The sequence below is a fragment of the Otolemur garnettii genome, unplaced genomic scaffold (assembly GCF_000181295.1).
Source record: "Otolemur garnettii isolate 467f Iridium unplaced genomic scaffold, OtoGar3 scaffold00016, whole genome shotgun sequence".
Classification (NCBI taxonomy): Eukaryota; Metazoa; Chordata; class Mammalia; order Primates; family Galagidae; genus Otolemur; species Otolemur garnettii.
Genome location: NW_003852411.1, coordinates 13,570,459 through 13,597,157, shown reverse-complemented (window position 1 = coordinate 13,597,157; position 26,699 = coordinate 13,570,459). Strand labels below are relative to the sequence as shown.

At 46.7% G+C, this 26,699-nt stretch overlaps 1 protein-coding gene across 1 annotated transcript in view; it reads left to right on the top strand.

The window, feature by feature from the left end:
- Positions 1 to 10,517: 10,517 nt before the first annotated feature.
- The window catches only part of QSOX1 (quiescin sulfhydryl oxidase 1), a 50,925-nt gene continuing 34,743 nt past the window's right edge, over positions 10,518 to 26,699 (top strand). The window contains exons 1-2 of the mRNA XM_023510757.1: positions 10,518 to 10,873; positions 24,432 to 24,565. Of these exons, the coding sequence (XP_023366525.1) occupies positions 10,606 to 10,873; positions 24,432 to 24,565 (402 nt within the window). The 5' untranslated portion in view covers positions 10,518 to 10,605. The remainder of the gene's footprint in view (positions 10,874 to 24,431; positions 24,566 to 26,699) is intronic.

The window sequence follows — 26,699 nt, the reverse complement described above, 5'->3', positions numbered from 1 at the left end:
CTCATCCTCCTGAATAGCTGGGACTACAGGTGCCAGCCACATGTCCAGCTAGTTTTTTTTGTTGTTGTTGTTGTTTTTAATAGAGATGGGGTCTTGCTCTGCTCAGGCTGGTCTCAAATTCCTGAGCTCATGAGATCCACCCACCTTGGCCTCCTAGAGTCCTAGGATTACAGGCATGAGCCACCATGCTAGCCACCCATTAAATTTATTAACTGTAAAAATCGTATTTAATTTGAATACAATTCATTGATTAGACTTTCTCACCTTGTAATAACTTCTCCGTATGCACAATAAGTGCCGAGAAATCATGGCCAATTATAAAATAAAATAGTTTCTCATAGCTAAATTCCAAAGCAAAATTCTAAACATTGATTCTAAAGATATTAAGAAAAAATTACATATTGAAAGATGTTGGTGCATTTCTTTTTTTCTTTTTTATCTCAGATTAATGGGAGGCTGTAAACAATTAGGTTATATTGTTTGCATTTGTTAGGTGGGTCCCTCTTGTAGCTATGTCCTGCACCCAAGAGGTGTGCCATACACCCTTACATTGTGCCCAATAAGTGGGAGCACACTAGTCGCCCTCCCTCCTCCCCTCTTCCCTTTCCCCGTCCCTTTTCCTCTCCCCTCAACTTGAATCAAAATGAGTTTTCTCTTATATGGGCCTGTATTAGATCGTCTTCATATTAGTACTGAGTACACCGGATACTTGTTTTTCCGTTCTTGTGATACTTTACTAAGAATGTGTTTCAACTCCTTCCAGGATAATACAAAAGATGTAAAGTCCCCATTTTTTATAGCTGAATAGTAGTCCATGGTATGCGTATAATGTATACTACAGTTTATTAATGCATTTGTTGGCACATTTAAACATGGTTTATATGACATGGGGGAGGGGCCCCGAATTAATGCTACTTAAAGCCAAGGAGAGTCTAGAAACAGTTGCAGTGGGCCCAGGCTAGAGGTGTGGGGAGCAAGGCAGAGCAGCAGGCATGAGAGATGGGGCCTGAGAGGCAGGAGGTCTGTACAGAATGTGGATTTTTTAAGTGAACGGGAAGTCACTGGAAGGTTTTTAGTATAGAATGGAGTGCCCGGGGAAAGGCTCTAGAGCAGACAGACCAGGAGGAAAGCTGCGACTGACAGGCTAGGATCGCCTCTCTGCCTGTGTCCTCAGACTCTGGTAAGTGACAGTGTAGCAGAAGCCTCCAGAATACCACAATACCCTCTTCCTGCCACCTACTCACCCTTCAGCTCTCAGCCCAGGGAAACTTCTCTGACATTTTCATTATTACACTCCTGATACCCTACACTTCTCCTGCATTCGTGCTTGACAATGACAAGTTTATTTATACAATTCTTAGATCAGTGTCTTTTCCTCCAAACTGTAAACTTCTGGAAAGCAAGGACCATATCTTGTGTCCATCACCAGGGACAAAAGATCTTAACATTGAGGACCTGGGGTGGGGATCAGGGAAGGAAGTTCTCCTTTTTTTTTTTTTGGCAGTTTTCGGCCAGGGCTGGGTCCTGCCACCTCCAGCATAAGGGGCTGGCGCCCTACTCCTTTAGCCACAGGCACCACCCAGGAAGTTGTCTTTAAGAAAATAAATATTTTGGCTGGGCGCCCATAACTCAGTGGTTAGGGAGCCAGCCACATGCTCTGGGGCTGGTGGATCCAAACCCGGCCCAGCCCTGCTAAACAACAATGACAACAAGAAAACTAACAAAAATGCTGCCCAGGCATTGTGGTGGCACCTCTATTCCCCCCACTACTTGGGAGGCTGAGGCAAGAGAATTGCTTGTGCCCAAGAGTTTGAGGTTGCTGTGAGCTATGACAGCACAGTACTCTACCCAGGGTGACAAAGTGAGACTCTGTCTCAATTAAAAAAAGAAGAAGAAAAGAAAAGAAAAGAAATGTACAATTACAAATATAAAATTAGGTATAAATGAATATTCATTTAGAGAATAGAAATCACAAACAAATTCCTAGATCTTAAGAGGCTTAGGTCCTTTGGAGGAGCTCATTAGGTGATTAAACAGGTGCTTATATGGAAATGTTTCCTGATAGTAACCGGGCTTCTCCTCCCTACCTAGAACATTCTACACCTCCCAGCACTCACAGGACCTTTGAGAGCTGCCTGTGTTCATCACTGTTCCTCAACGTCCTCCCAGCATCGTGCAAGTTATGTATGTGTAGCTGTTAATAATAGTTTTTAATGTGTTTTTTTTTTTTTAACATCTGAGCATGCAACAGGACAAGCAAAGATGAGCAAGAAGACTGATCTGGTCTCACATGATCAGTGAGTGGTTGGGAGATACTCTCAACTGTGGTCACTTTTAAGACAAGATTACTAACAGAAGCAAGTTGCCAGAAAGGACAATAGGATAGGTAACTTTTGTTTCCAGAAAGTAAGGCAAAGTTGGCACGAGGAGACCCTGTATGCCAGCTAGGAAAATTTGAGCTCAGCAAGTGGCTTCCAGGGCATTTTGTGTTTTTATGAAAGCACAGTAGTAGACTCCTCCTTTGAACCAGAACTTGCAGTGCTCAGCTGCAGAAGAGGTAGGGGGCGACCACCAAACTGTGGAGCATGGCCACAAACTGTGGAGATATGAATGGCTATGTCTGGGCACAGCCAGCACAGAAAACACATCTGTCCAACAGAAGCATCCTCTAAAGGGGCTGGGCAGGACAGTAGAAACCAAAGCTGAAGCAATGTGGCTGATGTGGCCAACAGTACAGACAAAGCTGGTTAAATGAAGGAGGGTGGAGCCTCAAGAATCCTTCAGCCCCACAGGGTGGCTCACACCTGTAATCCTAGCACTCTGGGAGGCTGAGGTAGGTGGATAGCTTGAGCTCAGGAGTTTGAGACCAGCCTGAGCAAAAGCAAGACACCCGTCTCTACTAAAAATAGAAAAAACTGAGGCAAGAGGATCGTTTGAGCCCAAGAGTGAGAGGTTGCTGTAAGTTATGACATGATGGCACTCTACTGGGGGCAAGAAAGTGAGAATTTGTCTCAAAAAAAAAAAAAGGATCCTTCGGAATGTCTGCTGATAGCAGAATGAGTGCTGGTGTGGTTACCTAGGGGAACATGAAAATGCCCAATATTTCATCTGGGCATTATCATTCAACTGCATTAACAGAATGCCTACAAATTCTTGCAAGATATTCTTTCTTCTCTGTATACTTTTCTCCCCCCTTTTGCAGCCAAGTGGTTTAAGTCAAGTTTTCCTGGACACCTGAAAATCTCTGGTATATTTATGACACATTGTGACATGGGTATCGTGACCTCAGACCCCAGCCTTTCCTGTTAGCTGATCCCTATTCTGTCCCAGGCACTGTGCTAGACACTTGCACATTCTCCTCAACGTCCTCACAACCTCATTTCTCCCACTGGTGGTCAATATTTGCAGCCCTATCTAACCTCGTCCTCCAATAAACAGTACTTCCTTTTATTTGGGAAACTGTTCCTTCCCATTCCAAACTGTTCCTATTCCAAACATGTAGTTCTGGTTAAGCCTGCCAATTACAGTGCTCACTGTGCTACCTGTAGGAATGGCCACACTGCCTGAGATGAGCCAACTGTGACACGAGGGTGCTACGAGGATATAGAAATGTTGAGGGTTTTTTGTTTTGAGACAATCTCACTCTGTCACCTAGGCTAGAGTGTGGTGGCTATATCATGGCTCACTGGAACCTCAAACTCTTGGGCTCAAGCCACCCTCCTGCCTCTCCAGTAGTTGGGACTACAGACAAGTGCCACCACACCCAGCTAATTTTTTTTCTATTTTTGGTGGAGACAGGTCTCCCTCTTGCTTAGGCTAGTCTTGAACTCCTGACCTCAAGCAATCCACCTGCCTTGGCCTCCTGGAGTGCCAGGATCACAGGTGTGAGCCAACCCACCCAGCCATAGAAATGTTTTATATTTATTGTGCTATTTCTTATACAAGTATGTACATTTCTTAAAATACATTAAAACGTACACTTAAAATGGGTAAGTTTTATTGTACATATATTATACATCAATAAAGTTGATTTTTAAAAAGTAATCATGAGTATGAAAATGTTTTAAAAAACAGAACAGTCGGCTTGGCGCCTGTGGCTCAAGTGGCTAAGGCACCAGCCACATACACCTAAGGTGGTGGGTTCAAATCCAGCCCAGACCCCCCAAACAACAATGATGGCTGCAACCAAAAAAAAAAAAAAAAATAGCCGGGCATTGTGGCAGGCACCTGTGGTCCCAGCTACTTGGGAGGTAGAGGCAGGAGACTTGCTTGAGCCCAGGAGTTGGAGGTTGCTGTGAGCTGTGATGCCACATCACTCTACCCAGGGAGACAGATTGAGGCTCTGTCTCAAAAAAAAAAAAAAAATAGAACAGTCATGTGAGCAGTGTTATTTTTTTTGATGGGAGGGACAGAGTTTCACTTTATTGCCCTGGGTAGAGTGCCGTGGCGTCACAGTTCACAGCAACCTCCAACTCCTGGGTTTTAGGCAATTCTCTTGCCTCAGCCTCCCAAGTAGCTGGGACTACAGGTGCCCACCACAACACCGGGCTATTTTCAGAGACAGGGTCTCACTCTAGCTCAGGCTGGTCTCAAACTCGTGAGCTCAGGCAATCTGCCCACCTTGGCCTCCCAGACTGCTGGGATTACAGGCTTGAGCCACTGTGCCCAGCCTTAAAATTAAAAATTTCTTTCTCCACCACAACCTCCCCTGCCCTAGCTGTTGTGAGGTAACTCTGGTAAATTTAAAGTTCTAAAAAGTCTCTCCGTTCTTTCCTTTGTAAATGAAACATCTAATATTTTAAACATAGGAAACTGCTTTTCACTTTTGGACTGGTCAGCTCTGTTAGGCGTTAGCCTAGACTAGCCCGAAAATTGGTAATAGGAACCAACAGTGGAACGGCAGCTGAATATAGTACATTCCCTGAAGTGTTCACAGATGAGAACTACACCTTAAAATTACTGCTGTGCCCATTTTACAGATGAGGAAACTGACATTCAGAAGGACGAAGGCAGTTGGCAGAAGACTGAAACCCAAGGATCCTTACTCCAAAGACTAAGAGACTGAGTATTCATCTACCATCCCCCAGTGTCCCCCAAGAGCTAAACTGGTGACTTTGGGGAAGAAGGAGCACGCCCCCACCCTAGCCTCAGTTGGCTGCCAATCCCATCTTGTCCCTGCCCCTCCTCCTGCTCCCCCTGTACACGCACATATGTACATAGGGTGCAGCTTCCAGCATGTGCTGACACTATTTTTTTTTTTTTTTATTGAGACAGAGCCTCAAGCTGTCCCCCTGGGTAGAGTGTCGTGGCATTACAGCTCACAGCAACCCCCAACTCCTGGGCTCAAGCGAGTCTCCTGCCTCCACCTCCCAAGTAGCTGGGACCACAGGCGCCCGCCACAATGCCCGGCTATTTTTTGGTTGCAGCCATCATTGTTGTTTGGTGGGTCCGGGCTGGGGATTCGAACCCGCCACCTTAGGTGTACGTGGCTGGTGCCTTAGCTGGTTGAGCTATAGGCGCTGAGCCATGCTGACACTATTATGATCATTTTTTCTTCAGACGAATTCTGAGAATTTTCTTATTATAAAAAAGTTTATAAATTATGCCTTCTCACAGAAATAGTGTTATACAATGCTTCTTTTTGTATTTGAGTGTATTTATCTTTTATGTAAGAACCATAGCCACCCTTAAGTCATGGGAAGAAATATTCTAAATTGGAACACTACTCCAGAAACCCAGAGTTTCCCCCAAAATATTTTGTCACAATATGACACAGTTGGAAAGGTCCCCAGAAGTCTTCTGTGGGGAAGACTGGGCACCCTGTGACTCAGAAACTTAGCTATGTGGCTTTCTTATTTTGGCTTTGGGCCTTATTTGATGTTTTGTGGATTCTCAAAAGGCCTCACCCCTGACATTGGCTGGAACAGACCAGACAGCAAGGCCTTGTGTTTATAGTCTTATATCTTCATTCCACTCTAAATAATTAACTCTTCTTTGTATCTCTGTGTGTGTGTAGGGGAGGTGGGGCACTTATTCCCTTTGAATTGCCATCAGGTGATCTGGGGCCCAGGGAAACTCTATCTGCCCTGAATATCTTTCACTTACGTCCCTGTTCTCAATACTCCCGCAGCTATGTTGGAAAGCCTGACAAAAACAGACTCTCCCATTACCTTGCCTTGTGGGTGGCGTGGAAATAGTCTCTCTGCTTTTCCGGGGTTCAGTTTCCTCTACAGATAAAGAATAAGCCAATCAGACTGTGTAAACAGGACAGGATGAAGAGCTGGGAAGGAATCTATTTGCTACCCCCATTTCTCAGTTATGCTCTCCAGTGGTTAGATTTCCAGCCCTCCCACTCCTACTTAGGATACTCACAGAAGGATATTCAGGGATTTTTGTGTTTTCCATTCTTGTTTCTAAAGCCTTGAAGGGCCCAAGTTTAGGGACCCTGTACTAGGTAGAGTATTCATTCTATACCCTCCTCTAACCTGCCTTTTGTCTTGGAAGCCAACTTCTATAGACTGCACAATCAGGACACCCTCACCCTCTGGCTTTGTTTGGGATTGGCCAAAGGCAGGCGCTGGCAAGAGATCAGAGGACCAGAGGAGGAAGAAGTGGAAATTCTTTCCCAGGGCCTCCTTTCTCTACTAGCTGCCTCCCTGTGTTTCTGGTAGTGGTGGCATTTTGCAGCTACAACTCCAGGTGGTTGCCCCTGGCCCCACCTTGACTCCAGCTCTCACTGGTTTTCATTATAGATTTCTCTCCTCTTCTCTCTTCCAGAGTGCTGAAGGACTTTTTGCTGTTGTCAGCCCCTAAGTTAGTTCCCTTCACCCTGCAAGCTCCACTAAACAAACCCTTTCGGTAGGTCATGTGAACATGCCTTCTCTTTCCTGCCATTGTCTCACTCACAGATTCTTACTACTTCTCTTCCAACTTTCACAACTGGGACTCCAACTGCTCCCAGCTATAGAAAGGTTCATCTGGAAGATCTAGGGTGAGTTTTGAAGGGACAAGGGGTCCCTTCTCTGTTGCAGGCCACTTGCCTCCAGGTGCACGCACACTCTCAGATCCCTGGTGCAAATGAGTAAGGGGAAAGTCATCTAATGCTTTGCTACAAAGTGATGCATTTTACCAAACGCTCTTTTGTTGCTCACAATAATTATGTATATGCTTGTATAAACTGCATTCATCTCACCATCTCTCTCATTTTAGGTTGGCAGACTTCCAAATTCCCTCTTTTTTATTAAAGAATAACACATGAATGATTCACAAGTGGGAAAGTCGACAGGGCCTCTTCTACCTCAGTCTCCTCATCTGTAAAAATGGTTTAATATCAACCACAAAGAGTGTGGGGATTAAGTGCTTAGGACAACAGGTGCAAAGCGCTAAAACCATGATCATTCTCATTGGATTCATCTTGGCCTACTTTCCTATAACATGTATGTACAAAGGAGAAGAAAAGGAAACTTAGTAAGGATGTCTAAGTGTTCCCACACCTTCAGTGCTTTCCTCAGTCCTCCTTCCCTTCTTGACACCCATTTCTGAGTAGATTTTCTTTTCTGCCACCTTTTCATCCAAGGAAGTCCCAAGAAGGAAAGGCAGGGCAACTTGTGATTCTTGCGTTTTCTGCTCTTAATTCTAGACCAGTGATTTCTGAATGGAGGCCAGAGGGAGCCTGGAGTTCCCAAGAAAGCTCCATGGACCACAGAAAGTGGGTTTTGCTCTAGGTCACATCTTTCAGCCTCCTTTTAGCTATTTAAGCTTCCTTTCAAGATTCTGGTTGAACAAAGGCTTCCAAGGCTTTAAAGAGCTGAAAATCCCCTTTGTGATGAGGCGTAGAAATCCCAGACTTTACAACTGTCAGTCTTAAACTTCCCCAGCCCCAATGAGCCAAGAAACTTTCTCTACTCCATTTAAATAGTTTGTATTCTTTTCCATTTCCAGTGCTGTGAAACAGATATGTGAACAAGCAAGTCTTTGTGTACTTGTCTGAGGTGTTTCTCCCAGGCACTCAGCATGTTTGGCAGACACTGTCCCCTTAATCTCTAGGCCTTGGGAAAGATAACTACAACTCTGTTTAACAATGGAAAGGTTTGAAGTTATCACTCTTTACTGGTACCTGATCCAGCTGCTGGAGTAATTTCAAACCCTGGAATCCAAGGTTCCTAAGGGACCATCCTGATGACCCTGAGCTGGGCCTGATCCCAGTGGCAGCTAAGAGTGAGGAGAGTGAGGCAGCAGAAGCTATACAGAGACTGAGTCACAGGGAGCAGTACAGAAGCAGGAATTGACTGGTGTTGAAGGTGGGGGGAAGAGTGTTAGAGGACACTGATATGCTACATGGTCAACATATAATTTCTTTCTGCTGTGTAAGACTTTGGGCAGAGAGAATATGAACACATGAAGGGAGGAAAAACTCCAACCACTGGACCTCTTCCTGGAATGTTCTTATCCCAGGTTGCCACAAGGTTCTCTCCCATACTTCATTTGGGTGTTTGGCTCAAATGATAACTGGTTACAACTGCCTGTAGACTGGAGCAAGAGGGGCCCTAATCCTGGGCCCTGAGTGCTTGGGCCCTCTTCCAGCCATGCACCTTTCCACAGAACAATAAGTTCATGGGCCAACGGAATGAACCCACCAAAAACTCTAAGAACACACTGATCTAAGAAACCCTGCCTCCACTGCCCCAATAGCAGCAGGCCAGCAGCTACAGCCTGCATTAGCTTTTGCCTGAGGTCTATCCTCTTGAGAAGCCAAGGAGTTGTCAAGGAGAGGCTATGTGAAGACACAGATGAAGCTCAGGTGTACAGACAAGGTTGTTACAGGTATGGGTACAAGCTACTTGAAGTCTGGGATAGAGGCGGGAGGCAAACAGAAGGAAGGCTGGGGGCTGGTTACCCCCCCCCCAAACCACCATATTCTAGTGCAGCGGCTCTTAACCTGTGGGTCGCGACCCCCTTTTAACAATGAAAACACATTGCAGCATTAGGAAGGTTGAGAACCACTGTTCTAGTGCATATCTCAGAAGAGTCCAGAATTCTAAACTTAAATTTGGCCTTCCAGATTATTATGAAGGCATATATGTCAAGATAAAAAGATAGAATTTTGCATGACAGTTTATTTGGTTTATAGTTTTTAAATATGTAAACATGGTATGGTCCTCTACATGTACTACATGTATTGACTCAGTCCCTGCAAATATCAGATGTAGGCCTGTCCCTGATCACCTCTTCTGTCACTCTACTCTTATCCTAGTCTATATTTCTTCATAAATATGTCACCATCTGATCTACATTTACTTACATATCTTTTCTCTTTCCCACTAGAACTGAAGTTTCCCTAGACATCTATATTTTATGTACTGTCTTCTTCTTAGTACCTAGAACAGGGCCTGGCACAAGACTCTTTAAAAAAAAAAATCCATGAGCAGTAAATCTAATCTCAGAGGGCTTACAGGTGAGGTGGGCTAACAGCAAACGCAAAGGAAAAAAGACCACTTGTGACAATCCTCTGAGGAGCACCTTCTCCCCTTATTCAAAACAGTGGAGCTAGTAAAGGTGACCAGGGACAATCCACTAACACCTTCGTACCCATGAACACAAGATGAGTTGATCAAGTTACTTGCGAGAGGAATATCTGAGTGAGTATGACGAACGTGGGGTATCTGGGCTAAGGGCGGCAGACGTCGGGGGCTGAGCAAACCCGGATTCCACTGTAATGACCGCGCCAATCCAGCCCAGCCCACAATGGGTGAAGGCTTCTTATTCAGCGCTGTTAGTTCTCTGAGCTCCTTCCCTTCTTCACACATCCACTTCCTAGATTTCTGCTACCTTTTTATTCCAGGAGGGGCAAGCTGGGCAAGTTGTGATTCTTACGTTTTCTCTTAATTCTAGGCCAGTGGTTTTCAGATGGTTCATAGCCATTACTAGAAAGCCCTCAAACAATGTTTCCTTTACACGGTCACAGGTGTCCACAGGGGTGGGTGCATCTGATCCCTGTGGGGTCATGGCGGTCACAGACTCAGAGATCATTCTCTACCACGCGTCCCTCTTCTCTCCCACCTTTCTTCTAACTCACAACGTCTTATCGCTCGGTGGGATCACCGGAACTTTCCCGGAGCGGTATAAATCGGCATCGTCTATTCCAGAGGATTCCGCTTCCGTTGGATACGGGGGCCGCGAAAGGCCAAATGACCTCGCCGAATGAGACCGCAACCCGCGTCCAGGTCCCTGCCAGTGGGCGCCCCACTCCTTTCTTTTGAGGATTGGTTCCAGGGACTGGGCTCTGCTCTCCCCGCCTCCTGGGGCCAGAGGCGGGTGCCTGTCTAGCGCATCCCCAAGGCTGCGGCCAATAACAGCTAAAAGTGAGCTCGCCGCCCGGCCCAGCCGCGCCCCGCAGCTCAGAGGGCCCCGCCTCATGGTAGGCCCCCTAGGCCTGTTGGCGGGGCGGAGCAAGAGACGGTACCGGATCTGGGGGCGTGTCAGGGGGTGTGGCCCGGGGCGGGGCCAGGTGGCTCCGCCTCGCCGGCGAAGACAGGAGGTGCCGCGGCGCAGCCCGGCGCCGACTCAACCGAAACTTGAGTGCAGTGGTGGCCGCATCCGCAGAGAATGAGGATGTGCGGCCGCTCCTGTGGGCCGCCGCCGTCGCTGCTGCTGCTGCTGCTCCTGCTGCTGCTTGCGGTGCCGGGCGCTGGCGCGGCCGGGGTCTCGGCGCTCTACTCGCCTTCCGACCCGCTGACGCTGCTGCAGGCGGACACGGTGCGAGATGTAGTGCTGGACTCCCGTAGCGCCTGGGCGGTGGAGTTCTTCGCTTCTTGGTGCGGACATTGCATCGCCTTCGCCCCGACGTGGAGGGCGCTGGCCAGAGACATCAAAGGTAAGCTGCCGGCGGCCTGCCTCCCCCGGTGCTCGGCCGCTTCTTGCGCACCCGGCCCGACTCCCTCCACCTGCCACACTGAGGGCCACTCCCTCTGGGAGTGCGCCCCCGCTTTCCTGTCACCCCCGCCCACCTCTTTCTCGCTGCCCATCCCACGCCCCCCACTTTCACATTTCTTCCTTGTCTTTTCTCTTGGTCCACATCCTGGGCTTCTCCTCCCTCTCCGCCGCCTGGGCCCCCAGACACGCTCTGTTTTACTCTCTCCGTCCCTTGCTAGGTAGGTTATGGTCCCCACTCCTGCCAGGGGGTCTCCTTTGTTCCTCCTCACGTTCCACTAACACCTTATGGCTTCCTATGATCCTACGTTGTGACAGTCCCTTCCTTTCTCGCGGGGACTCACGCCTTCCTGCCAAGTTTCCTAGCTGCCGTGGATCGTGCTGGGGAGAAAAGGGAACTGACATTCCTTTTGCTGCCCCCCCCCTTCCTCCATCCCTCTGGCTAGTTGATCCAGGTGCCACATAGACATCTTTTATCATCTTCATCTTTGATGTGGGTCGGGTAACTCGTCTCACACCCTTATGTTTTAACCCCATTAACCCAGAGCCCTTTGTTATTTGTCTGGCGCTTGTACCATATTCCCTTATGAACACTAAGACCATATTTCCTTGATTCCAAGATTCCATCACATGTGAGCGACACCATTCCTTTATGACAGCCATGGGGAAGAGGGATAAGGAAACCACTAAATGTATAGAAATTTGAAGGTGTATGTTGTTGGAGAAATGCTAAATTTTGAAAAACTTAATGCTTAAAACTGAGGATATGTAATAATAGTAATTAATATTTACTGAGTGCTTTTTGTCAGACATCCGGTACTTAACGTTATCTCCTAGTTGCCTTTCTGCAATGTAGAGATTGCAGATGTGTTGTTACCCATCTGTTTAACATAGGTAGTGGGTACATGGGGGCCAGGAGTGGGGTGGGTACATGGGGCCCAGGAGAGGGATGATTTCCCTCTGATTTGCTGCCTTAGAATGGTGTTACTTCCTGATTATGGTGCCAGGCACTAGCAAGAGCTCCAGCCCTAAAATGGTTATTGAATGAGAACTGTAGGCATCGTGGGAAATAGGCCTCTTTCTAGAGAAAAGAAAACTGGAACCATTGTTCTCCTCTGTGCTGTTGGTATTTCTTGATAAACTCACCTATTTATGGTAGAATAGTATGTCTGTAGATGTCTGTTTTCAAACTCAGCCTCTTTTTCCTGAGCAACTTCCAGAGGGTTCCTGAAGTAGTTAGATGGAAGATATGTACGTCTTTTAGCCGTATAGTCTTGGAAAATTATTTTAGAACAAAACTTATGAACTCCAGTTACACTTGCCCATAGCCCCTCTGAGCAGCCTCTGATACCCATTTCAGTGACACCAACACAACTGGTCAGGACAGGAGGGAGGAAGAATATGGATCATGGAACTGGAACCCCTAAGGGGAGGTAATCTTGGAGACCTTGTGAGTCTGAACATCATTAAAATTCTCCATCACTCTCCACTTTTAGGTTATAACAGGTCCTTTAATGGCTGCAGTGGACTCATTCTTGAAGATTCTTCTTATTTGAGAGTGCTGGAGGGAAAGATTAATTTCCATATGACTCATGTAGTTGGCCTCTTGCAACCCAGAGTCTTCCTATGAATGTCTATCTAGATACTGATCCAGCATGCCCCGGGATGAGGATTGCCACTTCCAAAAGGGGTTCCCAAGTACTCGGAGTCTTTCCCAAGAAAAGGGAAAGACAAAATCAAAATATAACTTCTGAAAAGAAAATGGAAGAATCAAAGTCTATGGAGGTGAACTAGTGTAAATGAGAGGTGGAAGATTTGGGTAGAAACTAGAGATCTATTATTATACAGTGGTGTGAATTGGTCTCCTAACCCTGATCTTGTAGGTTGAGGGCACTAGCAGAAATTGGTGTCAGTCTGCAATGCTGAAAGATGTCCTTCACTCCAACTCAAAGGAGTGTTTCCCGGTGAGGCCCTGCTCAGAATCTATAGTTGGTTTCACCTCATCTCTGTGCTTTGAGGTCCCTGGGGAAAGTTTGGTTGTGGGCCTGCTGGGCTGTGCAAGTATGGTACATGCCCAGTGCTGTTGGTACAGGTTTCTTGGGGCATTTGCAGAGAGAGAGTGAGGAAGGTGGTGGGGAGAGAGAAGGACTTCCCAAGTATGCTCAGTTGGCTTCAGGTGTTTCCTGTGACTGACTGGGGCTCATTTCTTGTAGATGCTCTGGGGCAGTTGCTGCTCTGGGGCAGTTGCTGCCCTGGGTCAGGGCTTTTATTTCTGAGACCTGGCTTGCCTCTTTCTATTCCAGAGCAGCTCCTATTATCTCACCATGTGTTTAGGAAATCTGGTGGTGTCCAGTTTTGACCTCCATTGCTATTTACTGGCTAATCGATCAGCAAATATTTGTTGAGTGACAAAGCATTGTTTGCATTGCATCTGGGTAAATGAGCTACACACAAGAAGGGAAACTGCCAACAAGTAGCAGTTGGGTCTGAGAAGGGCCAAAGGATGGGTCCAACCATTTGTTGTAGGAATTCAGGGAAGGGAAAAGTCACAGAAGGCTAATCTGCTCACCAAAGACCTTCATTCAGGTATTATTATTATTATTATTTTTGAGACAGAGCCTCAAGCTGAGCCCCTGGGTAGAGTGCCATGGCTTCACTGCTCACAGCAACCTCCAACTCCTGGGCTCAAGTGAGTCTCCTGCCTCAGCCTCCCAAGTAGCTGGCACCACAGGCGCCTGCCACAACGCCCGGCTATTTTTTTTTGGTTGCAGCCATTATTGTTGTTTGGCGGGTCCGGACTGGATTTGAACCCGCCACCTTAGGTGTATGTGGCTGGTGCCTTAGCCGCTTGAGCCACAGGTGCCCAGCCAAGTATTATTATTATTATTATTTTGGAGACAGAGTCTCAAACTGTTGCCCTGGGTAGAGTGCCGTGGCGTCACTGCTCACAGCAACCTCAAACTCTTAGGCCTGAGTGATCCTCTTGTCTCAGCCTCCCAAGTAGATGAGAGGACAGGTGCCCAACACAACACCCAGCCATTTTTTGGTTGCAGTTGTCATTGTTGCTTAGAAGGCCAAGTTAGGCTTAAACCCACCACTCGAGGTGTATGTGGCCGGCACCCTGCTGACTGAGCCTTGGGTGCTGCCATACTATGCCTTTTTTTTTTTTTTTTTGAGACAGAGTCTCACTATGTTGCCCTCAGTAGAGTGCTGTTGCGCCATAGGTCACAGCAATCTCAAACTCCTGGGCTTGAGCGATTCTCTTCCCTTAGCCTCTCAGTAGCTGGGACTACAGGTGCCTGCCACAACACCTGGCTATTTTTTGGTTGCATTTGGCCCTGGCCGGGTTCGAACCCTCCAGCCTCGGTATATGTGGTTGGTGCCATAACCACTGTGCTATAGGGCGCTGGGCCTTTTTTTTTTTTTTTTTTAACAGATAAGTAACTTTGCCAAGATTGCACAGATGCTGGAGGAGATTTTTATTTATTTATATATTTTAGACAGAGTTTCTTTCTGTCCCCCAGGTTGGAATGTTATGGTGTGCTCATAGCTCTCTGCAACCTCAAACTTCCAGACTCAAGTGGTAAAGGAGATTATTGACCCCAGTTCTTTCTAACTCTTGAGAGCCTGAGCAGGTAGAGAGGGGGGCAGAGGAGGAAGGGTACTCTGGGTGGACAAACAGCATGTGCAAAGCCAGGGAGGTGAGGTTTGTAAGGAGTGTATGTTTTGGGTGACAGTCAGCAGTGCCGGTTTTGCCTCCCTTTCTCTTCAGGGACATAGACAGTATCTCCTGCCTGTCCCCTGTGATACCTCACACAGGACCTGGTACAGAGCAGGAGCGCACTGAACACTTGTGGCAGCCAGGGACCTGCGCCTCGCAGAATTGTATATGAGAAGGTGAGCAATAGAATCTTCTGCGGGTGCTGTGGCTCCTCTTGACTCAGACTAGGGGTGTCAGTCAGTTGTGAGGGGTGAGGAAGGCATTTTGTCCATCCAGTGACCTCACTGCCCAGAGGCCGTCAACAAGTAGGAAGGGTTGTGGTGGTAACTGCTAAGACTCACTAGCTGGGTGTGATGTAAGCTGAGCCTGCATCAGGAGGACTCTTAGAGATGTAGGTAGGGAGTCTGGAGCTGAGGCCAGCAGGGTCTGGTCACTAGGCCACAGACCTGACTGGCTCTTGGTAGTTTGGGGGTCTGCGCCTCCGCTTTAATGGAGGCCCAGGCTTGCTTAACACCCAGAGAGGCTGCATGGCCGATTTTCTTGTCAAGAGTTATTTGCTATTCAGCATCTGAAGGGTTGTTAGAGCCAAAGAGGACGTTAGAGTTAATACATCCTGGGCCTCATTTGACCCACTAGAAATTGGAGGCCCAGAGAGGAGACACGTGGCACTCGTGGCATGTCAGTTACAACTATCAGCAGGTCTTCTGACTCTGGATGCAGTGCCCTTCTTGCACTTGTGAGGGGAGGGGATACTGACTGTGACTCCAGAGGAGCCTCTGGTGGGGCTCAACCCTACATGCCCTCACCACAAGCTCCCTCACCCATCGCCTCTGGCTCCTTTCGCCTCCTCATTTTCCCCTTCTCCTTTGCCCATTTATTCTGCTGTTGGTAGAGAAATTACTCTGCCCAGGGCAATAACTGCACTAGGAAAATTTTTTTCTCTCTAGTGGTGGAGCTAGACTGATAACTGCTGATCATTTTGTTATTATGCCTTCAGGGTGATGGTATTCAAAAAGCCTGTCTGTGCAGACTCCGTCAGCAAAGCACTTTACTTAAATGCAGCTTGGCTTTCCCAGCTGAGCACTCGGAGAAGGGCCCTCTCTCTCCCCCTCATCCTGTTACTTGTCAAAAGACAAAATTACAATGAATTTAAACATCTTAACTGGCTTTTATCTGTGATTCTGGAATAACAAATAGAATGAGTATTGTAATGAGCAGAGCAGAGGAAGTCGGCTTTAAGGACCGAGAAAGGCTGAAGAAAGCAGAAACAGAACAAAAAGCAGATTGGTTGTTTCCGTCTCTTATAAAGGTTAAAGCAGAGGGGATTTCCTCATCATGTCGGCTAACTCTGGCATGTTTGGGGATCCGGTTACTATCTCTCTGTGTCTCCTGATTTCTTGGAAAGTCAAATGAACAACTTAGTTTTGCCTTGGTGATGTGGAGCTTCAGCAAGAATAACTCTGTTTTGGTTTGGTCTCTCAGGCCTAGTGCAGAAGCTTAGTCCAACCCAATGGCCTCCTAGAAATTTTAACACTTTCTCCCCTTTTGGCCAGGCGCTCACCCAGGTGAGAGTGTGACTGAAACTTAGGGTATCAGTGTTGTTCTCCATCACCATCATTTTGGGTTTTCAGTCTCAGTACATCTTCTGTAGGTTAAGGTGCCATTATTGTGCATTTCTTGGAGTTTTCATCATTCTAGCTGGAGAGAGACCATTTAGTAAGGCTTTTTTGACAGGTTATAGTCTACCAGGGAGGCTACTGTGATGGCTCTCAGGCGGGTATTTACCAAGAATTTAGAGTATGCTTCCTTGCCAGGGTTCCCATGAACCAATCAGCCAAAACTGAGTAGATCAAAGCATGGGCCAGATAAGGAATTACTCATTTCAACCAAGTAGGCTGTTTGTTAGTTTTTGCAACAATACAATCTGTACCTATCAGTGTGTTTATCCATGTGCAACGAGGAGTGTTGGCAGCCGCACAGACTCCTCCGTTCAGCTAGTAGATAGCAATTCTCTTTTTTTTTTGCAGTTTTTATCCCTTGACTGGATTAAATTAAAGCAGGGAGTGAGACTAAGTGAGCCTTGAAGTCTGACTCTATTAAAGAGCTCACTAGTACTTTTTAAAATTAGGAATGTTGCCAAAGTTACCCATTGGGTGGACTGAAGGATCCTTCCAGGCATGTAAGATCTGAGTTTAGCATGACGGATCCAACATTTTCATCAAGTTACTTACTCACAGAAGTTACTGATAAGACATTCTAGCTACAGCATTATCCTGCCAAGCAAAAAATTAGGCATCAGCAAGGAAAAACTGTGGTAGGGAATCTTGTTCTGACATTTTGGGGGAAAAGCTGCCCACAGTGTGAAGTTGTCAAATTCTCATCCTGGCTTGCAGGCTGAATGGCATTAGGCATATTGCTGAACTCCTGTGGGGCCCAAACATCAGACATGCTACTTGTCCCTTGAAAGTTGCATTGAGTTGCCCAGCTTCAGCTTACAGGGCTTTAGGCACAGAGCTGTTCTTGTTTTCAACTTTCAGTTGATGGAAACTAGGAGAATTCAAGATCCAGTCCAGTGTGTGACAAAAACTTGAAAACAATGAACAGGTCACTCGCACCTTTTCTCCTTCAAGAAAGGGACCCACTTCCATCTCTCTTTAGAAGTGCTCTAAACTTTCTCTTTGTTCTTTCTAAACAAAATCTCTCTTTGTCAACCTGAAAAAGAAAACGATGAACAGGGCTAAACTCTGATAGCTAAAGAACACTATGGTTGTTCTTCAGAAACATAATGTTTCTCTCTCTAATCACTCCCATTTCTGCCAAAGATAATCAGAGTGGAGTAAGACTAATTTGTTTGCAAAATATGTTTAGTCTCATCAGACTTGGCCTGATTATTTACATAAGTGCAGCACAAATAATGATTTGACCACATAGGCTTTTTAAAAGTTTGCTGTGATGGAACTTTGGGTAAGGAATCTCAGATTGCAGTTTTAACGACCTCTGAAGGCTAGGAAGCCAAACTCAGGCGACTTTAGACTTCACCTGAGATACCTGAAGATTCAGTGTATGTACATTCTCAATTCTGGCATTGCAGTCACAGCCTTGGTAGTATAACCAGTGTTTCCAATTGTAGACTGTTAAAAAGAGAACAGATTATTATTGAATTTGTGCAGATAACTGTGTTGCCTTAAGAATAAGAATACTCCTGAATAGTTTCTGAATTCCAGAGAGATCACAAAGGGAGTAAAAAATAAATGTTTCAATTTTTGTTCACAGCAATATACTTTTTTATCTTTTGAGACAGAGTCTCAAGCTGTCACCCTGGGTAGAGTGTTGTGGTGTCACAGCTCACAGCAACTTCCAACTCTTGGGCTTAAGCGATTCTCTTGCCTCACCCTCCCAAGTAGCGGGGATTGTAGGTGCCTGCCACAACACCCAGCTATTTTTTGGTTGTAGTTGTCATTGTTGTTTGGTGGGCCTGGGCTGGATTCGAACCCGCAAGCTCTGATGTATGTGTCTGGCACGTTAGCCGCTTGAGCTACAGGTGTTGAGCCACAGCAGTATACTTTATCAAATTGCTATAAACTATAGATAGCTTAAAAGAATACAGTTTTATAAAATCTATTTTTAAAATTTTTTATTTATTTTATTTATTTATTTTGAGACAGAGTCTCACTTTGTTGTCCTTGGTAGAGTGCTGGTGGCATCATAGCTTACAGTAACCTCAAACTCTTGGGGTCAAGTGATCCTCCTGCCTCAGTCTCCCAAGTAGCTGGGACTACAGGCCCATGCCACAAAGATCAGCTGTTTGTTTCTTTGTTTTAAGAGATGGAGTCTGGTTCTGGTTCAGGCTGGTCTTGAACTCCTGAGCTCAAGCAATCCACCTGCCTCGGTCTCCCAGAGTGCTGGGATTATAGGCATGAGCCACTGGGCCTGGCCTAGTTTTCTGAAATCTAGAAAACAAAACATTAAAAGAACCAATAATGTTTCAAATTAAAAAACTGTAAAAGCCCATAATTTTTCATTTCATTTAGTCTCATGTGATTAATGTTTGATTTCCCTGATCTTGGTTAGCAGTTTCATGAACCTGCTGGTTTCTTCGTTAGGATTCTGGAAGTTCTGATCCAGTCCAATGGTGTAGGTATAGGTTTCTGATGACTTTGAGAAGTTACTGTAAGCTATGATGCCACCAGCACTCTACCAAGGACAACTTTGAGAAGTTATCAGAAACCTACACCTATCAGAGCCCTTTCTGCGAATCTCCTTGAAGAGAAAGCACTTTAGGATTATAGTTGCTTGCAGAAAAGCTTTTAGAAAAGCATTAGAATAAAGCAATTAATTGGACAACTATGGACAACAAGACTTAAAGTGGCACATCTTAAACTAGATGAACTGGGCACACAGTAAACTCAGCAATGATTAAAGATCTGAAGAGAATTTATTATAGTGATGACACAATTGACAAGGAAATTTGATTATTTCTGTTTCATACAACATTCTAATGTAATAAATAACAAATTATGGGTGGTAACATATCAGATTGCTAGGAATTTCTTTTTCTTTTTTTATTTTTGAGACAGAGTCTTACTTTATCACCCTCTATAGAGTGCAGTGGCGTCACAGCTCGCAGCAACCTCCAACTCCTGGGATTAGGCGATTCTCTTGCCTCTGCCTCCCAAGTATCAGGGACTATAGGCACCCACCATGATGCCCGGCTATTTTTTTGTTGCTGTGTGGCTGGGGCCAAATTTGAACTCGCCACCCTCAGTATATGGGGCTAGTGCCCTATCCACTGAGCCACAGGTGCTGCCAATTGGTAGGCATTTCATATAATTCTGAAACATGTATTAATCACATATCCATACAAATATAACTCAAAGAAGGTGAAGCATCATTTCTTATTTGATAATACTTCCCACATAAGATAAGCCAAATTCGTTTAATATCTTTGTTTTAAGATCTTTTGAGATGTTTCAGCATTCTCTGGAATGTCCCAAAGTTAGTTCAAGGTCAGAGTACTAAATTTAGAAGTTGATTTTGGTAAGTTTGTAAAAAATATAAAAATAGATCATAAGTCACTGTGAATTAACAGTCATTCATTTAGTCAGAGTGATAATTAAATGACTTCGAAAGGTATATACAAAAAGTTACATTATTATAAGAAGAAAACCATAGTTCCTTAACTCTTTAAAAAACAAGACTCAGGGACGGCTCCTGTGGCTCAGTGAGTAGGGCACTGGCCCCATATACCGAGGGTGGCAGGTTCAAACCCAGCCCTGGCAAAACTGCAACAATAAAATAGCTGGGCATTGTGGTGGGCGCCTGTAGTCCCAGCTACTTAGGAGCCTGAGGCAGGAGAATCACCTAAGCCCAAGAGCTAGAGGTTCCTGTGAGCTGTGACACCACAGCACTCTACCAAGGGTGACAAAGTGAGACTCTATTGCTAATGAAAAAAAAAAAGAAGACAACTCAGTTTTCTTAAGTAATCAAAGAACTGATAAAGAAATGTGAAGCACAGGAATCATTCTGATAAAACACGGCTTTCCTCACTAGGACAATTACCTAAAATGTAAAGAAAAATCTTTCACTATTTCCTATTAAGAGCCAATCAATACTCCAAGAAAACCTTATTTTAATGGCGAGAATCAAATTCTGGTTTTACATCAGTGTACTTTTGACATTAAGGCATGTTTACAAAAAAAAATCAAACTTAGAAGAAGTTAGCTTACTTGACTACACATGTAATCTTTTTCTCTTCACAACCCTTCTGTTACTTCCTTATATCCATTAACTATCTCTTCCTCTGTCTCCTTTTAGAATAACCACTCTACTTTAGAACAAAATTACTTTCTTTTTCCCTTACCCAAAACATTCTCATACTTTACAACTTCCTTTTTAAAACATCCCTTTCTTCCCTTGCATATAGTTTTTCCCCTTATTATTTCTAGTTTAAACTGTTCCTTTATATTAACTAAACTTATTTTTTATTAGAATTTTTTAATCCTTAGTAATCTTAATTTCTAGTAAAAACTAGCAAGTGTTGTGAACTGTCTTAGCTCAACATTTACCAATTCATGATTTCTGGAGATACATTTCCTCAGTTTTTCAAATTATATATATTTTAAACAATTTGAGCGATTAATATTTCAGTATTTTAACTTACTTAGAAATGACATACTGTGAATACTAGTTCATTTAACATAAAATAACTTCAAGATTCAAATTACTGAAAAAGATTTTTAAAACCACTACAAGTTCACTTACAAATTTTTATCCCATTTTCCATTAGACTAATTTATTCATTCTTGTGATTACATTTGAATGTCTCCTTAAACAAAACTAGCCAAGGAGTTCGGGAAACAAATCCCACATATACTGTTGTGTGCCTTGGTCATGGGTATCTGAGTTCCCCATTTTATAGCCAAGACAAGCAGATTTGGAGATGAATACCTCCTTACTTTCCTCATAAGGCTGTTGTGAACGCTGAACTAGATGAATGGGGCACACAGTAAACTCTTAGTGTACACTATTTGCTGATACCATCATCATCTCAGGAAGAGCTGAGTCTGTAGTATTGACTTGACTGTTGTGAGCTACAAAGGACGATATTTATCCAGAAGACAAAACTGTTTCTGTCATTCTCTCTCTCCTGGGGCAAGTTATAATTGGAGCAAACTGCACAAATATAAAGGCAGCACTCTGACTCTGATGAGGTGGAGAGAGAAGAATATGGGTTTTGAGTCCGTAGCCCATGGGCAAGCTTCTCCTTGTGTTCCCTTATTGTGGGAAGTGAGGCCCACTTCAAATGCAGGTGTGCTGTGGGTGCTCAGGAATGATAGCTTCCTGTCCTCCCCTCTCCCCATCCCTTCAGGAGTCTGCATGCCCTAGCAGGCAGTGGGTACCAACTCTGGCCTGAGGGATGGTGGCCTACACTCTTGGAGAAGAGAGGAACAGTTGAAGCCTTGCAGTCTGTGGTCACCCTGCAGAGTGGCCTTGTGAGAACCCCAAAGGCCTTCACTGGTGGAAAACCATCAGATTGCCTATGTCTAACTGACTTACTGGTGCTTCTTGAGAACAGCGAGGCCTCTCCTGTGGGTTTCCTCAGAACAAGGGGACCAGAGCCCTAGATGAAGAAGAGAAGGAACCCCCAAGCTTAGAGTGTGCCAGATGATCCTAAGAGGTGCTTAGGATCCTGTGCTTCCCACCCTCCTCTGTGCCTCCCTTCTGTAGGAGACACAGTGAGGACCTCAGGGGCTCTTGCCTGTGATCCAGGGTACAACCTTTACCTGGGCAGCAGGCTGCCACTGGGAGCCACCAGAGAATATTGTGAAGAGGACAACATCAGATCCACAGAACGAAAATATCTCCATAGGTAGCTGGAGAGGCCAGTGAGGGGTGGAGCATAATAGAACTTTGCTAGAGGGAAATGAGATGTTTATTTCTCTCTGAAGAGGATCTGTCATGAGAATCTCTGTGCTAGGTCACGGGTCACAGGGAGCAGGTTAGAGGTGAGGTAAGTAAGGAAGCCAGATCGCATGTCTGAGCCAACTTAGAGCAGGAGTGAGGAGATGGAGGTGCGTGGGAAAGGGACTTCGGTTGGAGAGTGGACAGGATATAGAGACGGGTGGGAATTAGCAGATCCGTGTGGGTGGACTATCTGACTCTGCCTCTCCCAAGGAATGCCAACAGCAGGCAAGGGTGAGGGCAGAGAAAAGTGTCAGGGAGGAGGGATTGCACCCTGGGCCTGGCACACAGCAGGCCCTGACCACAACCCGCCTTTGTGGAGCCTGCCCTGCGGTGAGATTTAAAGCCAAAGGGTACAAACCAGCTCATAGATACTTGGTCAAGCTTACGCTGCTGCCTTTATGTGCCAGGGGAGTCTAGGCAGCTCCCCCAAAGGTGTGTGGCAAGATGGGGGTTAGGGAAGGTTGGGAAAATGGTATGATGGGATGCAGCTCACCTGTTTTGGCTGAATAATCCTTAAAGTCTGTCTTTGGTAAACACTTTCATCCACTTCTTCCCCCATATCCCACTCCTTCCTTCCTGCCAGGAGTCCAGAAGCTGCTTTTTTTTTCTTTTCTTTTTTTTTTTTTTTGAGACAGTGTCTTAGTCTGTCACCCTGGGTAGAGTGCTGTGGTGTCACTGTAGTTCACAGCAACCTCAAACTCTTGGCTCAAGAGATCCTCCTGCCTCAGCCTCCGTAGTAGCTGGGACTATAGGCACCTGCCAGGATGCCTGGCTAATTTTTCTATTTTTATTTTATTTTTTTTGCAGTTTTTGGCCAGGGCTGGGTTTGAACCTGCCACCTCTGGCATATGGGGCTGGTGCCTTACTCCTTTGAGCCACAGGCGCCTCCCAAATTTTTCTATTTTTAGTACAGATGAGGCCTCACTTTTGCTCAGGCTGGTCTTGAATTCCTGATAAAGCAATCTGTCTGTCTCAGGCTCTCAGAGTGCTAGGACACACGAAGGAGAAATTTCAAAAGAGAATATTAAGCCAGGCACTTACAGGCTTATGCCTGTAATCCTAGCACTCTAGGAGGCTGAGATAGGCAGCACCTGCTCCAGGTGGAAGGTGTAGGACCCTGGGCCTCTGTGCTGGGGCCTCCTCTCATCTGTTCCATGGAGCCCAGTGGTACCAGGGTGCCTCAGGAATACCCCTAACCTCTCTGGGCATACACACACAGTCTGTCTCCTTCCTTCCTCCCCGGAACCCTTCTGTCCAGTCAGCCTAGTCCTGCCAGTTCTTTCCTCCTCACCTTTGCTCAGCCAGTTCTTTGTCCACTGGACTGACTGTCAAGGTTAACTGAACTTCTACTCCTCCTGTCATGCTTTGGTCTGCTGGTCCCAGGATCTCTCCTGGGCTCAGACTTCCTTGGGGCTCTGTAATTTGGTACCAGTCACTGCCATCTCACGGTTTGTGTGGCTTCACATGTGTGTATCTTGCTTTCTCGCTGGGGTAGCACCCATGTAGGGTGGAATTTGGGTGGGTGCTCCAGGGGCACCTGGCATGGAATCGATGCTCAGAGACCTGCCTGGTATATGGGTTTGTTTTCTGTTTCCCAGTCCTGGGCTGTGGCCCAGACTAGCGTCATATTTCTCTTTGCCAAGTTTCAGCAGGGAGAGGCCCTGAAGCTTGGGGCCTGATGAAGGAGCAAGGTTAGCTTTCCTCTAGACTCTGGCCTCAGGACTTCTTTCCTTGTGGTTCCTGTATTTCAGGTGCCTTCCCCATCTTCCTCTAGGATTCCTACCTCCATTTGTGGCCTGGGGACCCAGTTTCTAACACTGTAAGCCCACCCCCCACCCCCAAGCTGCACTGATGGTTAGCACCTGTGGTCCCAGAAACCTTCACTAAGTTAGAGTCCACTGGGGAATTCCAAACCCCCCGAGGCATGTTCTCCACCCTTCTGGAGTGGTATAGAGGGCGGCAAGGAAAGAGAATACCAGGGCTTTTCCCCAGGAGGGCCAGGTCTGCTCACATTGCTTGTCAACCCGTCAATTCCAGAGTGATGGGGAGTCCAGATCCCAGCGTACCATGGAGACAGCATTGCCCTGTGCTAGCCACCTGCCCTAAGCTCAGGCCCATCTTCTGAGGCTCTGGCTAGATGCAGAATAAAAGGAACATCTTGGAGGTCCTTTTCTGAGGAAAGTGTGACCATTCTTATAAGAGCCTGGGGGTGAGGTGCTGTGGGGGCAGGTGGGATGGGGTGTTGCGCTGGGGAGATACACAGGCAGAGGAGGTGCCAGCCCTTTTTGCTTCACCCTGAGGTTTTTTGTCCTTTCAGACTGGAGGCCAGCCCTGAATCTCGCCGCCCTGGACTGTGCTGATGAGAACAACAGCGCAGTCTGCAGAGACTTCAACATCCCTGGCTTTCCAACTGTGAGGGTGTGTGGTGAGAAGGGGTCAGCGGGCGGGGTGGTTCTGGCCAACCGTGTCATCAGCTGCTCTGTGTTTCTCTGTGCTGCCCAGGCTGCGGAGCTCTGCAGGGTCCTCCGATCTTCATCAGCACGTGGAGCACTGCCCCACTGCTTGATGAAACACCTGTGTTGGAGGCAGAACACAAAGAGGTTCATTTGGTTTGGAAACATCTGCCCTTGAGAAGGGGAAGGGGCTGTGTGTGGCTGTGTGGGTTGGGTTGGGCAGACTTTGTCCGCTCTGATTTAAGCTGGGAAGTGACCCTCACTTAGGCTGGCGAGAGCTCCTAGGGCCCTCCTCACCTCCTCTCCCTCCTGACCACCAGGCGTTTGAGGTTTCATCTAACTCCATGAAACCAGCATCCAGGCTCTGACCCATCTGCAGGCAGGATCAGACTCCAGAAGCCTAAGAGACCCCAGAGACTCTGCCAAACTTCATTCTCCTTAGGCCAGTGCCTTGAAGCCCAGGTAGCTCAGGAGGGACCTGGCAGGATAGCCTCACCCCACTGTCAAATGCCGGTGCCTCAGGCAGCAAGGATCCCTGGCACAGGATTTATCACATCCAAGGCATGAGGGCTCTGTCACCCCAGCTCTGGCAGAAAGTGGCATGAGTTCTCTGACAATGCCTTGCCTGCCAATCTGTCCTTCACAAGCCGTCAACATTATTAATGTCTGAACAACTTCCAAGGCTCTAAAACAGGAGGCCCTGGACAGCACAGGGCAGCACGGCTGCTGTGGTTCTGGTGAGGGACCCTAGGCTCAGGCTCTAAACAGGTAGTTTTCTTCCAAATTAGAGAAGCCAGTTCAGACCTCTCTCTCTCTCTCTCTCTCTCTCTCTCTCTGGCTATAAATAAATATCTCTCCTACCAGAATGGCATGTAACCATTAAGTACAATGAGGAAATGCCTCTGAAAGCTGAAATGCCAAGTATTGTCCCTGGGACAAGATATCTCTGGGCTCAGGGATCTTGAGTTCCAAGCAGAACTATAAACCAGAACTCAGCCTGATTACCCCAGTAGCAGTCATCTGGAAAGCAAGGCCATGGGAATGCCCAGCTCTAACTCCATGTGACCTTTCTGTTTCTCCAGCCCAGTGAAATCCTGCTGGATTCAGTGATCCCACACCCAATAGAAGTCCCTTTCTAAACTGTAATCATGTAGGGTCACAGCCCAGGCCCCAAGTGTAGCCAGGTCAGGCTGGTCTGGGGACAGCATTGGCCAACAGCCACTACCACCACATCTTTCAGAGGTGACAGCAGAGAAGCTGCTTACCAATCATGCCTTTAAAGTAAAGACTTCCCAGGGGCTGGTGCAGTGGCTCCTAGCACTCTGGGTGGATTGCCTGAGCTCACAGGTTCAAGACCAGCCTGAGCCAGAGCAAGACCCCCGTCTCTAAAAAATAGCTTGATGTTGTGGTGGGTACCTGTAGTCCCAGCTACTTGGGAGGCTGAGGCAAGAGAATCATTTAAGCCCAAAATTTTGAGGTTGCTGTGAGTTATGATGCCACTGCGCACTCTACTGAGGGAGACAAAGTGAAACTCTGTCTCAAAAAAAAAGAAAAGAAAAAAGACCTCCCTGCAGGGGCGTTACCCTCTCCTCAGATGGGGCATTCTGTTCCTTTGGAGCAGCCCTGAAGGGGACGTTGTGGGAGAAGCAGTGTGGCTGCTGGCACCATCAGTCACAGGCTGGTATTTTTCTCCCGTGGAGGACTGACATAGGGGTCCAGCTGCTGCTGGAGGGATTGGCACCAGTACAATGCCAGGTCAGGGCATCCTGTCAGGCTTTCTGGGGACTGACACCTGGGGCTTTCTGTTTCTGCCTGGGAGAGGCTGGGCCCAGTGGGCGTGAAGGAGGCGGCCCTGGCAGCCGGAGGTCCACAGGCTCCTCAGCGCCTACCCAAGTCACGCAGCACACGCAGCCTGAATGCCTCAGCTGATTAATCATCTCCCCGACTGTCCAGCTGGCTATGGGAGGGGCCCTGGGAGGGCTCTTCATGGGCCTTCTCCACCTTCCCCTGCCACCAGACAGGCGGGACCTGACTGGGCCAGTCAGGTCATCATCTCTCCATTTCCTAAGCTTCTCCAAAGACCCAAGATGTGGCTGCCTCAGCAAGGCCTTCCTGCCTTTCCCAAGGAAGCT